Raw genomic sequence first — 16,550 nt, 5'->3', positions numbered from 1 at the left:
CAGAGGCCCCACAGGGAAAGTGCACAGTGGCTCCTGCGGTGAATTGAACGGTTAACACTCTTACGTATGACGTCAGTGACCACCTGAGACCCTTGACATGAGCTGCCAGGCCGTGGAAGCCCTTCGAGTCCACAAACCCCGTCAGTGTTTGGACAAGGCCATGAGCAGTGGAGGTTCCCTCCTCCTTCAGAGAAAGACAGCTCCTTCCTTGACGGCCCCTTCTTCCCACCAGGACCTGCTCACAGAGACCCTTCTTCCCACCAGGACCTGCTCACAGAGACCCTTCTTCCCACCAGGACCTGCTCATAGAGACCCTTCTTCCCACCAGGACCTGCTCACAGAGACCCTTCGTGCAGACATTTTAAATCGTGGGAGGCAGTGGATATCCAGGCCTCACTCGAGGGTGGCCGTCGTTCTCGCCCAGTGTCACGGGATTTCTCCTGTCCTTGCTGCTGCTCCTCACGACCTCACGGTGGACTCCCCTCCCCCGCAGTGGACTCCCCTCCCCCACAGTGGACTCCCCTCCCCCAGGTGGACTCACCTCCCCCACAGTGGACTCACCTCCCCCAGGTGGACTCACCTCCCCCACAGTGGACTCACCTCCCCCACAGTGGACTCCCCTCCCCCGCAGTGGACTCCCCTCCCCTGCAGTGGACTCCCCTCCCCCACAGTGGACTCCCCTCCCCCACAGTGGACTCCCCTCCCCCACAGTGGACTCACCTCCCCCACAGTGGACTCCCCTCCCCCGCAGTGGACTCCCCTCCCCCACAGTGGACTCACCTCCCCCACAGTGGACTCCCCTCCCCCACAGTGGACTCCCCTCCCCCACAGTGGACTCACTTCCCCCAGGGTGGACTCCCCTCCCCCAGGGTGGACTCCCCTCCCCCACATCCCTGCCTCCCAGGCCGCTTCCTCAGCTTGAGGGCTTTCACTGCCCAGCAGTCAGTTCCGACGCTGCCTCTCGCCTCCGTAGCTGGCCGCCAGGACTCCGTCTTCCCGGTAGGTTCCCGCGCACTGTGTCTGCGGCGCCGTCAGCCATTCAGCTGCGCATCCTGTTGGAGTGGGTTTTGTTTTCCTGTTCAGGATCCACAGCCACCTCTCGCCACGACCATCTCGTTCCCTCGTGATTCAGAATCCGCCGGTTCCTCCGTCATCAGAGACGTGTGCTTTCGCCGGCTCTGAGGCTGCTGACTCCCGCCCGGGCCTGTGCGTGCGCCTTCCCGTGGCGAACAGGGCGTGCGTCTCCCCGCCTCCGTGGGAGCTGTGTGGAAAACCAGACCCACGTGGCAGGGCTGTGTCTGACGGAGTCTAGGACTTCACCAGCCGGACTCCCAGCCCTGAGCGCCGCCTGGAGTTCGGTCCAAATGGCCGTCATTCTGTCAAGACCCGCCTTACCAGTCATCGCCTTGTCACAGAATCCTCGAGCCCTGAGCCTCAGTCCTGTGCGCGCCGCCGAGCTTCACGTTTTGCCTGTTGATGTCCTCACTCTGACACGTCGTGCAGCCTCACGTCTGTTCTGTGCCGGGCTCCAGGCCAGCCCCAGTCACGCCCAAACCAGGGCTGTGCGCACTGCTGTAACACAGAATGGTGCTCACTATTAATGTGGTGCTGTGGTCACTGCTGACACAGGGCTGTCCGTGGTGCCGTGGTCACTGCTGACACAGGGCTGTCCGTGGTGCCGTGGTCACTGCTGACACAGGGTCACGTGGTGCCATGGTCACTGCTGACACAGGGCTGTCTGTGGTGCTGTGGTCACTGCTGACACAGGGCTGTCTGTAGTGTTGTGCTCACTGCTGACACAGGGCTGTCCATGGTGCCGTGGTCACTGCTGACACAGGGCTGTCCATGGTGCAATGGTCACCACTGACACATGGCTGTCCTTGGTGCCGTGGTCACTGCTGACACAGGGCTGTCCGTGGTGCTGTGGTCACTGCTGACACAGGGCTGTCTGTAGTGTTGTGGTCACTGCTGACACAGGGCTGTCCGTGGTGCTGTGGTCACTGCTGACACAGGGCTGTCCTTGGTGCCGTGGTCACTTCTGACACAGGGCTGTCCATGGTGCCGTGGTCACTGCTGACACAGGGCTGTCCTTGGTGCCGTGGTCACTGCTGACACAGGGCTGTCATGTGGTGCCATGGTCACTGCTGACACAGGGCTGTCCTTGGTGCCGTGGTCACTGCTGACACAGGGCTGTCATGTGGTGCCGTGGTCACTGCTGACACAGGGCTGTCCTTGGTGCCGTGGTCACTGCTGACACAGGGCTGTCCATGGTGCCGTGGTCACTGCTGACACAGGGCTGTCATGTGGTGCCGTGGTCACTTCTGACACAGGGCTGTCCATGGTGCCGTGGTCACTGCTGACACAGGGCTGTCCTTGGTGCCGTGGTCACTTCTGACACAGGGCTGTCCATGGTGCCGTGGTCACTGCTGACACAGGGCTGTCCTTGGTGCCGTGGTCACTTCTGACACAGGGCTGTCCATGGTGCCGTGGTCACTGCTGACACAGGGCTGTCATGTGGTGCCATGGTCACTGCTGACACAGGGCTGTCCGTGGTGCCGTGGTCACTGCTGACACAGGGCTGTCCTTGGTGCCGTGGTCACTGCTGACACAGGGCTGTCCGTGGTGCCGTGGTCACTGCTGACACAGGGCTGTCACGTGGTGCTGTGGTCACTGCTGACACAGGGCTGTCACATGGTGCCGTGGTCACTGCTGACACAGGGCTGTCCTTGGTGCCGTGGTCACTGCTGACACAGGGCTGTCCGTGGTGCTGTGGTCACTGCTGACACAGGGCTGTCCTTGGTGCCATGGTCACTGCTGACACAGGGCTGTCCTTGGTGCCGTGGTCACTGCTGACACAGGGCTGTCTGTGGTGCTTATCCCTGGCATATCGGGCAAGTCAAAGTACTGGAGAATTTTTCTATTACGTGTTCTATGTCTATTACAGCTCTGTGGCCTCGGATCTTATTTGTCCCACAGCATTAGCCTTGGTTGTTTTTCTTTCCCATCAATGGTCTCTTTGATTCCTTGGGTTTGTCCGCTGTGCTTTCCGCCTCTCACAGCTCTGCCGTCTTTGCTGCTGACGTCCCCAGTAGTTCCTGAGCTAAGTCGGGGTGCGCTGGCTGTGGCGGCCATTGCTGCGATTCTCTTCACTTGGGGTTCTCTCTTCAGCTCTGGAAATGCGCGCCCCTCGTCTGTTCTCTCTGGCCCAGCAGGTGCTGAATGAATTATTAATGGACGAGTGGGCGTCGTCAAGGCTCCAGAAGAGATTGAGTTTCATTGACTCGAAGATTCAGTGTTTTTTTTTTTTTCACTCTGCCATGCTGATTAACACAGTTTCCAATCCTTGATTTCAAATTTTTAAATGTTCATTTTTGTGAGCTGCCTTGATTGCTGGTGTGTCCCCGTGCGTCCTGCTCTCTGGCGGACCTCTCTGTAGGCGCCGCGTGCGTCGGGGTGCGGTGACGCCATCTGGACTGCCCGAGGCCCTGGTGTGCACACCGCGCTCTGGGGGTGGCCCGGTGCACCATGCAGACGTTTCTCATGCCGAGCCCCCCGTTTCTGGTGACCCCCTCAGCAGAGTGTCCGCTGTGGTTCCACCGGGGATGGCTCCTCAGCCCTGATTGCACCGCCGTCCATGGGCCGTGGTTTGTGGGTGGGACTCGTGCTCTCCGTGGGCCGTGGCGGAGATGACAGCCGTTCCCCGGTTCTATGGCACTGGCATTACTCTTTGTTCTTCACTGGGTGATTTTTGGAGAGTTCAGGAAACAAAAAAAGTGGGGTAAATCCAGCCTCCCCACTGCCCACCCCCCAGTCTCAACAGTCCGCTTAGGAGTTCCTCATCTCCAGCCAGCTCTGGAACCCACTTCCTGTGACACGAAACACACGTGGGGCCCAAGGCTTCACCAACCAGAGGCTGGCTGCTGGACGAAGCCTGTGTCTTTCTTAAAGCTCTGGGCGCCAGTAGACAGACTCCTCCCATAGACGGCTCTGGGCCCCAGTGGACAGACTCCCCCCACAGACGGCTCTGGGCCCCAGTGGACAGACTCCCCCCACAGACGGCTCTGGGCTTCCGTGGGCAGACTCCCCCCACAGACGGCTCTGGGCGCCAGTGGACAGACTCCCCCCACAGACGGCTCTGGGCTGCCGTGGACAGACTCCCCCCACAGACGGCTCTGGGCCCCAGTGGACAGACTGCCCCCATAGACGGCTCTGGGCCCCAGTGGGCAGACTCCCCCCACAGACGGCTCTGGGCTTCCGTGGGCAGACTCCCCCCACAGACGGCTCTGGGCGCCAGTGGACAGACTCCCCCCACAGACGGCTCTGGGCTGCCGTGGACAGACTCCCCCCACAGACGGCTCTGGGCGCCAGTGGACAGACTCCCCCCACAGACGGCTCTGGGCCCCAGTGGACAGACTGCCCCCATAGACGGCTCTGGGCCCCAGTGGGCAGACTCCCCCCACAGACGGCTCTGGGCGCCAGTGGGCAGACTGCCCCCACAGGCGGCTCTGGGTGCCAGTGGACAGACTCCCCTCACAGACAGCTCTGGGCTGCCGTGGACAGACTCCCCCCACAGACGGCTCTGGGCCCCAGTGGGCAGACTGCCCCCACAGGCGGCTCTGGGTGCCGGTGGACAGACTCCCCTCACAGACGGCTCTGGGCCCCAGTGCACAGACTCCCTCCACAGACGGCTCTGGTCCCCAGTGGGCAGACTGCCCCCACAGACGGCTCTGGGCCCCAGTGGACAGACTCCCCCCACAGACGGCTCTGGGTGCCAGTGCACAGACTCCCCCCACAGACGGCTCTGGGCGCCAGTGGACAGACTCCCCCCATAGACGGCTCTGGGCCCCAGTGCACAGACTCCCTCCACAGACGGCTCTGGTCCCCAGTGGACAGACTCCCCCCACAGACGGCTCTGGGCCCCAGTGCACAGACTCCCCCCACAGACGGCTCTGGGCCCCAGTGGGCAGACTCCCCCCATAGACGGCTCTGGTCCCCAGTGGGCAGACTGCCCCCACAGGCGGCTCTGGGTGCCAGTGGACAGACTCCCCTCACAGACAGCTGCCCTCCAGTGCCAGCCGCCCACTAACCACGTGGACACACCCCATGCAACCTGCAGAATGCTCTCAAGTGGCTTCTCAGGCCGATTTCACAGCCGAGTGGCACCACCACCATACACCTTTTATTACATTCGCTTGCTCAGTGTAAGACTGAATTTTACACATTTCATTCATTTTGAATTATTTTGTCCCCAGAGTCTGTCTTTACTCGTCTCCCCACACTCTTGGTCACCTTCTGGTGTGAGGGTTCTGTCTTGCTGTGTTCTCAGAATTCTGTAAACATTGCAGGACGTAAACACTGCAAGAATCTTCTTGGTTATTTATGCCTTTGAAAAATGTCTACCAGGTTTCAGATGCGGTTTGATTTTAAAGATTGTTATGAAGGGGTACAATCGCCTTCAATGTCAAATTAAGAAAGAATTCTATTCTAAATTTTATAAAATAGTATGTTTTTTTTTTATTTTTTGACAGGCAGAGTGGACAGTGAGACAGAGAGAGAGAGAGAGAGAGAGAGAGAGAGAGAGAGAAAGGTCTTCCTTTTGCCGTTGGTTCAGTCTCCAATGGCTGCTGTGGCCAGCACGCTGCGGCTGGCGCACCGCGCTGATGCGATGACAGGAGCCAGGAGCTTCTCCTGGTCTCCCATGGGGTGCAGGGCCCAAGCACCTGGGCCATCCTCCACTGCACTCCCTGGCCACAGCAGAGAGCTGGCCTGGAAGAGGGGCAACCGGGACAGAATCCGGCGCCCCGACCGGGACTAGAACCCGGTGTGCTGGCGCTGCAAGGCGGAGGATTAGCCTAGTGAGCCACGGCGCCGGCCATTTTCCTTTAGTGTTTCCATAATGTATTTTCTTACCGTATTCGAGCCATTTAGAAGCACGTTTGTATCATGGTGTGAGGCCAGGCTGTACCCGGGTTCCTTGGCAGAATCACTGTAGCTACTCCACTGGAAGAATCCTGTCTTTTCCGGTCAGGCTGAGGTCCGGGGGGCCCCTGATGTCCAGCTGTGCTCTCCAGCCCTGTCTTGTGCGCTGCTTCAGTTGTATCACGGTATTTCACCAACCTGGACAGAGCCAGTAACCGCCGCCTTACCCTTTTGGATTTTTCAAAATCGAACTCCACGGTTTTGTGGCTGATGGGGCCCATAATTTCCTAGGCACGTGATTTCACAAGTTCTTGTTGGATAAAACGCTTGCTGGAAAAGGCCTTCCTGTGCCCGCCACCGGCCGCTCGCAGCGGGGGACCCTGCACTTCGCCCTGCAGCCTGCACGTCATTCACCAGGGACTGAAGGTTTCTCTTACCTTGGTTCTGGTGCGGTTGATTTTTTTTACCACTTGGTCTTTATCAAGTTACTGCTCCCCAACATTTGTATTTGTATAGTCCTGGTCGCCGAGATGGGCTCCCAGCGCGTCTGCATGGGCCTCTTTCCCTACTGTCTCGTGCACCCCTGGCGCCCAATCACAGAACTGGCGGATGATGTCATTACCTTCCCTTCCTGTAGTTAGATATTCATTTTTCTCTTGACAGGTTTTATTGAATTGAACTCCCAGGAAAATGACAATTAATGTTGGTTCCCCTTGACAAGGAGCCCTGGTATCGGATTTAAAGGGAGGGCTGGTGAGGTCCCCGATTGTGTTACAGTGGACGTCGGCCATCTGTGCACTGATTGGATTAAATGTCCAGTTCCCCTGTAGGGCCTGGGCAGCTGCACAGGCCTGGCTTTCCCCGGGACCCACGCCTCCCGGCACCTGTGGGGGCAGCCCGCCGACACTCAGAGGCCCTCTGCTGGCCTCTGCACCCTTCCCGCGGCTGAGCCCTCCACCCAGTCAGCCCACAGAAGCTTTCTTGGGTGTTTGGCACTGACCCCACTGGTCCTCAGCCTGGGGGCGCCTGGCCTCATCAGCAGGTGTGCTCAGCTGTCACCGGGGAGGGGGGGGCTGGGCCTTGCCATCTCGTGCCAGAGGTTGGCAGAGGCGGCAGGTTCTGCCGAAAGGACTGCAGCCCAGGACAGACCGTGCACCAGGAGTCATCGGCCCCACCCGTGCACAGTGCCGGGCCCGAGGGCCCCGCTGCAGGGGCTGCCGGGAGCAGGGCCTATGTCCTGGGCTTGTTTGGGCACAGGCTGGAGTCATGGGAGAACTCTGCAGGTGGAGATCAAGTGGGTCAGTGGATTCCATCCCAGGGTCCGGATTCACGGGAGGGGTCGGGGACACGCTGATGTACGTGATTAGGGGAGGGGTCGGGGACACGCTGACGTACGTGATCAAGGGAGGGGTCGGGGACACGATGATGTACGTGATCAAGGGATGACGCGCTACCTGAGTCGGACGTGAATCCAGTGCATTTCTGTTCCCAAGAAGCAGAGCAGTTGGGAAGAAACAGGAGCAGGGCGTGGGGGGCAGACGTGGGCCTGGGTGCCGGCAGCAGGGAACTGCAGGTGCAACCTCAGGGCGGAGTCAGGGACTCTCTTCAGCACACACTGTCCGTCTTAGACCCTGGGGCGCGCCTTGTGACACCACTGTGCCTTCCATCGGACACTCCACGGAACCGTCTTTGTGTGTTTCGGCTCCCGCTGGACGCTGGGGTTACTGGCGGAGTCCGTGGGTCAGACACGCACACTGGCCGTCTGCACCGTTCTCGGCTGAGCCAGCTGGGGAGGTTGGGCCTGACAGTCTGGAAAAGGCACCTCTGGGAGATGTCCGGAGCAGACCGCGTGGGCGCCGCCCGGCACGACGTGCAGCTCGGCTCAGCGGCCTCTGAGGGGCTCAGCACCCCGGCGCGGCTGGAGCCGTGTCAGACGGGTGCCGACGCGGGGAGCAGTGCAGGGTGGCTTAGCGTGGATTTTGAAGATTTTCTTCATCCCAGTGTTTTGCTTTTGATCCTATTTCTGTGCGGGCTGAAAGGGAGCAGAGATTGTTCAAATGCACCAATTATTTATTTCATTTTTTGAATGTAGCAAAATATATTTTAGATTCAGCTCACCTCGCCAGCTGTCTGGATCACAGATCAGGCTGTGGTTACAGGAAACAAAACAAAACAAAGCTGGAAAGACGTGGGAGGATATGCCTCGGCTTCCCGATAGATATTTACTGGAGTTAATTTTTAGATCCTGACAAAACAGCAGAAATCCCGGAAAGAATCCGACCTGCAAACTCCAACACGAATGATGTGACTTCCTCATCGCTGTCCCCCTCCTGACGTCAAAGGAGAATGATTTCTCCCTTAGGAGCAAGGCGGGGCCCAGCCATCCTGCAGCTCCCTGCTCACCCGCTGCGTGCCTGGCAGCGACAGCTCGGACTGCAGGGCCGTCCACAAGGAGGTGACAGCTGGGAGGATGCTGAGCCCCAAGGGCAGGAGAGGGGCCGCCCAGGGAGTCGGGGGAGCCCAGAGGTGGGGCGCTGCAGTCTGCACCTGATTCCAGGGGCCACGAGGGAGACTGACAGGAGCCACTGCCCAGCACACGCTGACAGACAGCTGGGGGACGACTGCCTGGGCAGGTGCACACGCGCCTCGGAGCCCGGCGGCCCAGGTGCGGGCAGCCGTGCAGGTGCTGCGGGTGCCTCTGTGTGTGGCTGGAGGGCTCTGAGCAAGGGAGATGGAGAAGCTCACGGAGGTGGCTGATGAGCTGAAGCAGGAAAGAGGTGATGGAGATTCGGGCAGAGGCAAAGACCTTCAAGAGATAATGAGGGGGCTGGCGCTGTGGCGTAGTGTGTAAAGCTGCCACCTGCGGTGCTGGTTCTAGTCCCGGCTGCTCCACTTCTGATCCAGCTACCCGCCAATGTGCCTGGGAAAGCAGTGGAAGTTGGCCCAAGTGCTTGGGTCCCTGTACCCACATGTTGTGGCCATTTGGGGAGTGAATCAGCGGATGGAAGGTCTCTCTCTCTCTCTCTCTCTGTGCCTCTGTCTCTCTGTAACTTTGTCTTTCAAATAAATAATTTTTTTTAAGAAAGACAGTGAGAAGACACAGCCAGCAAGTGAGGGGAAGGGCAGGGCGGAGTGCCCTGTGGTCAGCTGATCACAGTGAAAATGGAAGGGGCGGGGCCTTGACACTGTTGAGAAGCACCTGGGGGCCTGCATCCCGTCTCAGTGCTGGGGTTCCAGTCCCTGCTCCGCGTCCCACTAGTGCACACCCTGGGAGGCAGCAGTGAGTCCCTGCCACCCACGACCAAGGCCCCATGAAGTTACAGGCTCCTGGCTTCGGTGTGGCCCAGACCTGGTGTTGCGCTCCCTCTCTCTGTCTCTCTCTCTGTCTCTGTCTGTCTGTCTGTCTGTCTCTGTCTGTCTCTCTCTCTCCCTCTCTTTCTCTATCCTTCCCATGTGTGTCACTCTACCTTTCAAATAAACAAAAACATAAATAAAACTTTAAACATGCAAAATCCCGCTGGGTTCGGGCGTGGGCTGGCTGTGCAGAGCGCTCACTCTGTCCCGGCGGCCGGTCTGCGATTCTGCAGCTGGGACCTGGCCATCGTCATACTCGGCTACGGACATGCAGACTGCGGGTCTTCAACTCTTTGAAAGTTTTCACTTTTGACATTTGTACTGTTAAACTTAACTTTTTGCAATTTTAGCTTTTGAAGTCACTGTGGATCCCAAGAAAGTCATAGAAACCGTCAGTCCTCTTCCCCTCTGCCCTGAGGCTCAGCTCACGCCAACGTGGTGTGAGGCTGAAGCCGGGAGCCGGCACTGCGTGAGGCGTACGTGTGACCTGTGTGTGCGTCACATGCGTGCTGAGCCAGGGAACTGACCCTGCTGTGAGGTGTGTGTGTGCCCCATGTGTGCATCACATGTGTCCTGAAGGGGGGAGCCGACACTGTGTGATGCGTGCGTGGGACTCCATGTGTGTGTCACGTGTGTCCTAAGCCAGGGAGCTGACACTGCTGTGAGGCGTGTGTGTGACACCGATGTGCAGTGTCACGCGTGTAGCTTTGCATGAACACTAAGCTAGGCCACGGCCACAAAGATCTCCCTTATGCTGCCTTTTGTCATCTTAGTGACTCCTCCGCCCACGTCTGGGGTCCTGGGAGGCGTTCTCTGTGTCCGAGTGGCCAGGGCCTCCCGCGCCTGCTGGTGTGCTGGTGTCCAGCTGCCCACGGCGGCTGCGGAGGCAGAGCGCCCCATTGCTGCCGTCCCCACACGGGCAGGGCCAGGTCTGAGGACGCACAGCTCTGGGTAGACGTCAGCTCCCAGATCATCTCACTGCGTGGACAGCGAAGGGGGCGGTTAGTCCCCAGGGAATGCAAGTCCCAGCCCCTTCTCAGCCATCTCTCCTTCCTGGGCACCCTCAGGGACCACGGGCTGTCTGGAGAGAGGGACCACCACGGGGTAATCTTGGCAGCTCGACGGCGGCGGGAACATCCGAGAACAGAGCTGACGGCACAGGAGGAAGGGCTGGGCCTTAGCCCGGCAAGGCCGACCTGCTCGTTCCCTGACGGGCTCCCGTCAGCCCAGGCCTGCAGGGACGTCTCTGCCAGCCCTGCCCCGAGCCCTGGCAGCAGCGGGAGGGAGAACCCTCGGCAGCTCCAGACCGGGAGGCGGCACGATGAGCACTGTGTTGTGGGCGCGGTGAACAGGACGGTTTGTGGTGTTGGCAGTAGCCAGAGCAGCGGAGCCCGGTGTGGCCTCTCCTTCCCCCGGCACGTCACTCCCTGCCGGGGATCCACAGCAGAGCAAGGGCGTGAAGACGTGGCGCCTGCTCTGGGCGTGTCGCTGGGTGACATCGCGTGTCTCCCCCCAGGATGCTGTGCCTGTCAGGGCGCTGGCCTCGCCATGCTGTGGGACGCAGAGGCCCTTGCATAGTTGAGTCAGGCTCACCGCATGGCGTCGGCGCTGCGTGCCTGGTGTGGGCGCGGTGCACCTGGGCCACATGGGCTCTCTTCTCTGCCCAACCAAACTCTCTGCCCTCCAGCCCAGGTTCTGTGGGGCCCCGAGGGCCAGCAGAGCTGGGGCGGTCCGTGGTCGGCAGCATGCGGTTAGGGAAGGGCCGCTGATCCGCGAGCCGGCCGGCGTGTCACTGATGACCCGTTTCCGCTGTCGCTGGCCAGGCAGGTGGATGACAGCGCTGCCGGTTTATGAAGTGCTTGCGGGCGTGCTGTTCCTCCTAACTGGCTAAGTCCTGTGCAGGCAGCGCTGAGCTGCCAGGAGAAAGGGCCCTCGCTCAGCCAGGGGAAGTGCTCACCACACGGGGCAGACTTCTCCCTGCTGCCCCTGCCTGTCTCCGCCTGGCCAGCCCCCGTGGACCCCCCCACCCCGGGAGACGGCGTTGGAGCAGGGCTGGGGGGGGGCGCCCAGGGTGGGCTCTGAGGGTATCCATCCCAGCCTAAGCCACTTCCCAGCTCCGGGAAAGCATTCTCGTGACGCAGCGGAGGACGCAAGGCTCCCGGGCGAGCCGCTGGGGCTTTGAGTTCCACCTCATCAGCGTCCAGGCCGCCCTCCCCGGGAGGAGGTGGCCGGGCGTCCTCACGCGCCCAGAAGCGCGATGGCTGTCAGACTGCTCACGTGGGCTGAACGCGGCGTCTCACTATGTGAGACTGCCCTGGTCCTCGGGGCGTCCCAGACAGGCTCAGAGACGCAGGCCCTGCCAGCACGGAGCAATGCAGCTCGTGTTTTCTCTGATTCCCTCTCCGTCTCCCGGCAGTGGCTGGGGGCGCAGGCGGTGTGTGTACAATGCGCTTGCAGCAGCAGCAAGTCTGGACGCGCGCCCTCCTCTCCAGCACTGACTTCTTCCTCTCCTCCCTGTCTCCTCCTCTGCGCCCGCCCCCTTCCCCGTGATTTCTGGAACCCTTGGCAGGTGCAGCACGGGCAGCAGCACCGCAGAGCTGGAGGACGAGCCCCCCTGTGCGGAGGAGGTCGAGTACAGCGTGGGCAGCGGCGCAGACCCGGACGCCAGCTTCGCTGAGCTCGACCGGCAGATCCAGGCCTGTGCCTTCGACGCGGACGAGGGAGCCCAAGCGGAGCAGGAGGATGCAGAGTGGAGAAGAAAAGGCATCCCGTAGCCTGCGCGCACGGAGCTGTGCGGCACCGCTCCCCGCCGTCCACGCGCGCACCGTCCACGTCGGCAGAGCCTTGCCGAGCGCTCAGCACCCCCTCCCGCTCCTTCCGGTTTCTCTGCCCACAGCCTGGCTGCTCCGTCCCTGTGGCATCGCGCTTTGTGCTTAGGTTGGAGCTTGCTGGGGACCCCAGGGTTGCCGGCTCCTCTCACGCGTTCTGAGGTCCCCACCCCCTGCCCTTGCCCTTGAGACAGGAAACGGAGTTGGGGTCCCTCCCCGGCCCCTCGGCCAGAATTCTGGATTGCTCTGCTGTTGACAGTTCTAGACTGTCGTCCGCCGTCCTCTGGCCCCGTGGCACCTGGGCTCCCAGCACCAGCTGTGAGCTCCCTGAGGCCCCGAGGGGCCCGGCCCGTCTGCAGGTGCCGGACGTTGGCCGTGAAGGGCTGTGCCGCTGCGCCACCACAGGCATCCCCCTCGGCTCCGTGGCCGCGAGAGGCCCCAGATCCGCTCCAGGCCTGTGTGTGTGTGGTGAAGTCTCCCCCAGACTCCAGTGTTGGTAGACACATGACCGTGGCGAGCTTATCTCCTGGAAAGACGTGCTGTGCCGGCAGGCTGACCTGTGTGGCTGGCCACGTGGTAGACCACGGCAGCCGTGTGTTTCCCTCCACACAGGCATGGTCAGCACTGTGACGGCACACACTGGGCAGCTTCCCCCTCCCTGGGGAGGAGGTGACGCAGGAGCACAGCCCAGGAGCTCCGGAAGGCTGACACCAGCGAGGACGGGGACTGGCCTTTTCCGAGGGGCACAGGCCGAGCGGATGGGATGAGGGGCACCGTGGGAGGCAGGCGCAGACTGGGACATAGGAGAAGAGGCCATGAGTGTTTAGTTAGGATGAGCTTTGGCTCTGAGAAGTGGAAAATTCCAAACGACAGTAGCTTTCATACGGTGCAAGTCTAACCGTTGCGTGGGGACATTAGGTGTGGGCGAGCCAGGCTGGTACTGTGGCCACAATGTGAGACCGGCTCCCCCGCTCTGACGCCCTACAGTTTTGTTTTTCCTCTTGGTCAAGTGTGGTTGCTAGAGCGTCAGCCTTTGTGACTGCATCCCAGACATGGGTAAGAAGAAAAAGGAGAGCCCGTCCCCCTCCTCAGAAAGAATTTGATCCCACCGGCCAGAGACCCGCCCCGGGCACGGGCAGCTGCAGGCAGGGCCGTCACGGAGGCGCCCGGCTGGAAGGAGAAGCTCGGATTGCAGGCAGAGGTGAACCTGGGCGTCGCTGTCCACAGAGGTCACCACCGAGCAAGCGGGGGCTGGAGCAACCGGGAGGCCCTGCCACGGCTGGCCCAGCGCGGGTGCAGTGGAGTGGACGCCGAGCTGCGGGCTCTGTGCACTGCAGACCCGGCTCCCGTGGTCACACACACACACACACACAGGGGTGCATACACACACACGGGGGTGCATAGACACACGGGGGTGCATACACACACACACGGGGGTGCACTGCACAGACCCAGCTCCTGTGGTCACACACACACACGCACACACACAGGGGTGCATAGACACACGGGGGTGCACTGCACAGACCCAGCTCCCATGGTCACACACACGCACACACACACGCACACACACACACGGGGGCGTGCACTGCACAGACTCACTTCCTGTGGCCACACACACACACACACACACGCACACACACACACACACACATGCACACACATGCACACATAGAGGTACACATTCAGCACTCACACACACACAGGTCCGTGTTCAGCACTCACACACATGCTCACTCACTCAAACCCACACACATCTACGTACACACACGTGTGCACACACATACGCACTCACACACAGCCCCACACCTGGCCACAGGGCTCTCTGCTCTCTGTGACTCTGAGACCCAGACACCTTCCTCCTCTGGCTCTGATTAGGATCACCATGTTGGCTCCGTGCAGAAGAGGAGAGTGGAGAGCGATTCGCAGATAACAGTGGATGGTATGACCGCCTGCGGCGCGCAGCAACACAGCTATGAATCGTCTGTGACGTAGCATCTTCCACCGCGCCCATCCCAGCCCAGCGCCAGGAGGCTGGAACTGCGCTGGAGGTGCCGGCCACACCCGGGCTTGTGCACGTGTGCACACACACACACACTCACACTCACACTCTGAAAGCCTGTCTGGGGCTTGTCGCAGAACAAGGGTGATAGAGGGCCCATGACCAGGCCCTGCTTGCGCAGGCAGTCGGTGCTGGGATGACGTGAGACAATTATGCTGCGTGGAGCCGCGTGGAGGCCGCGGGTGGAAGAAGCAGCCCCCGTCTCACCAGCACGCGATGCACACCGGCCCCCAGGCCCATGCCTACCCCAGGCCTCTGCGTCACTCAGGAGTAAGGCTCTGCCCTCCGCGGAAGAGAACACAAAAATGTGGGGGCCTCAGCCCTCCCAGCGGGTGCTGTGACAGGCAGACACAAAGGACAGCCTTGCACAGCTCTCCAGGGTCTCCACGAGTGTCCGTGTTCTCTAGGGCCTGCAGTAGTCAGACAGGGTTAGGGCTCCCCTGACAAAAGGATCAGAATGGGCAGGAATGCAGCGAGGTGTCCGCACTGGCTGGGTCTCTGGCGGGGAAGGACGTGGACTTGACACTGAAGTCAGCTCTGTGCTGGCTGCAGCACCGACGGCTGAGGCCCGGGCCTGGCAGACCTGCCGTCCAGCTCAGAATGTCCTTGGACAGATGGGTCATCCAGGCCCGGCACGCCTTGGTCTGAGCAGGAGGTTAGCTTAGGTGACGTCGGGCATGGAGAATCGGCCTGCGATCCTGCTGCCGTGAGCTACGCAGGGCCCCTGTTCACCTCTGCCCGTCGCTGCCCGCGACAACATGGAGCTCAGCCCTTCTTACAGGAGTGCTCACAGGAAACGAAGGAGCCGGGTGTGTTCCCGGGGCAGTCGTGTGTCCCAGCCGGGGCTGCATCCCGTTCCCCAGGGCGGGGACACGAGCAGTGCCTGACAGTGGGCCGTGGCTGCTGGTGGCCTGTGACCCTGCAAGGCCAGTGCGTGTGCGCGCACTCCAGCCTGGGCTTTGCTCATTTCACTTTGTGGGTGGGGATGCCGGGGCAGGGAGTAGGTGAGGGCTGGTCTGGGGCAGGACCCAGGCTGCAGCACGGGCAGCCTGACCCCCAAACTCCTCGAGGAACGTGTCTGTCTTCACAGTGGACACCCAGCCCCCAGGCCGTGCGTTGTGCTGGCTCCGCTGCCGGTCGCTCCTGCCGCACCTTTCTGCGGAGACTCCCGCTCGCCCAAGGCCACGGGTTCGAAGCCAGGCTGCACTGCGTCTGTCCTGCCAACCCCTCTGCCCCACCTTCCTGAGCCTGACCGTCCGTGTCCAGGGACCTCTGCACCTCCCTGTCTCTCTGTGTGCCTGATGCACGGCTGGCCGCCCGAGGCTGGCTCCTGGATCCGCACAGCGGGCACGGAGCCCCGTGTGGTCCTGCGTGAGCCACGGCCTTGCTCTGCTCACTGCACTGCCTTTCTTCCTGGCTATGGCTCCCCTGGGTGGCAGCCAGGAGTCCCTCAGGGCTGAGCCCCCCGTTAGCTCCTGCAGATTCCAATGTGTGCCCTGAAATATTAACTGGAAAACTCTAGACACAATTCATAAGTCTTAGATAACTTCTTAGAGTATGTTCTAGAATTCTTCTATTGTACTATCCTTGTCCATCTCTCACTGTGTTATTTGTCAATGAACTTGATCACAGACATGAATAAACGGGGACACACGGCATCCCCAAGCTCAGGCGCCACCTGAGGGCCCTGCAGGATTCCCACGGACAGCCATTCCTCTTCCTGTGGCTTCCCTCCTGTCCACTGCCCTACAGATAGAATGCAGAGAGAACCCAGCGCTGAGGCTGGGCCGGGTCCACCCAGGTGCGCCGCGCTGGGCTCCTCTCTGGACACATCGAGAATGTCACGTGAGGCCCTGGGAAGCGGCCTGCTCAGCCCCACCCGTGAGTTTCATCCCCTCCGTGGCCTCCCCCAGGAGGTCAGCTCTGTGTCCCCTGGCCTCCCGCCCAAGCCCTACCTCGGCTTCTGGCCTCGGTGCTGCCTGTGCCCTTTTCCGTCCCCCCCCCACCCCCCTCCACGTCAGTCACAGAGGACAAAGACGAGTTCACCCACTGCTAAGCCTGCAGGTGCGGCACTGGGCCGAGCTGCCAGGGCTCCGGCAGATGCGGGTGCTCTCCCTCTCCATGGCAGGGGTCTCCCGGGAGGGACCCCTCCCCGTTGCCTCAGTAGCTCCTTACACAGGGATGCCAGCACAGTGGGAAGCGGGGCACATGTGGGCGGGCTGCGGCCGGACCAGGCGACCAGGACGCCCCGGGCAAGCCCTTCCTGGCCTGTCCTTTTCTCCAAGTGGCCGGTAGAGGTCAGAAAAGGGCCTTGCTTCCCCCGCAGGACGTCCGTCCGGGCCCCTGCATTAGCATTCGCCCGGGCGTCTCTGATTAAACAGGGGCTTAGG

The 16,550-nt window shown here is 61.2% G+C and overlaps 1 protein-coding gene across 3 annotated transcripts in view; it reads left to right on the top strand.

Moving 5' to 3' along the window:
* Window positions 1-15,830, top strand: part of AGBL1 (AGBL carboxypeptidase 1) — a 635,239-nt gene extending 619,409 nt beyond the window's left edge. For all 3 annotated transcript variants that reach the window (XM_089311047.1, XM_089311048.1, XM_089311050.1), the window contains exon 24: window positions 11,843-15,830. In XM_089311047.1, coding sequence (XP_089167173.1) covers window positions 11,843-12,047 — 205 coding nt within the window. In that variant the 3' untranslated portion in view covers window positions 12,048-15,830. The remainder of the gene's footprint in view (window positions 1-11,842) is intronic.
* The last annotated feature ends 720 nt before the right edge of the window (window positions 15,831-16,550 follow it).

Source organism: Oryctolagus cuniculus, chromosome 12, assembly GCF_051225735.1.
Source record: "Oryctolagus cuniculus isolate XC-2025 breed Fujian yellow rabbit chromosome 12, ASM5122573v1, whole genome shotgun sequence".
NCBI lineage: Eukaryota > Metazoa > Chordata > Mammalia > Lagomorpha > Leporidae > Oryctolagus > Oryctolagus cuniculus.
This window is presented reverse-complemented; position numbering and strand designations above follow the sequence as displayed.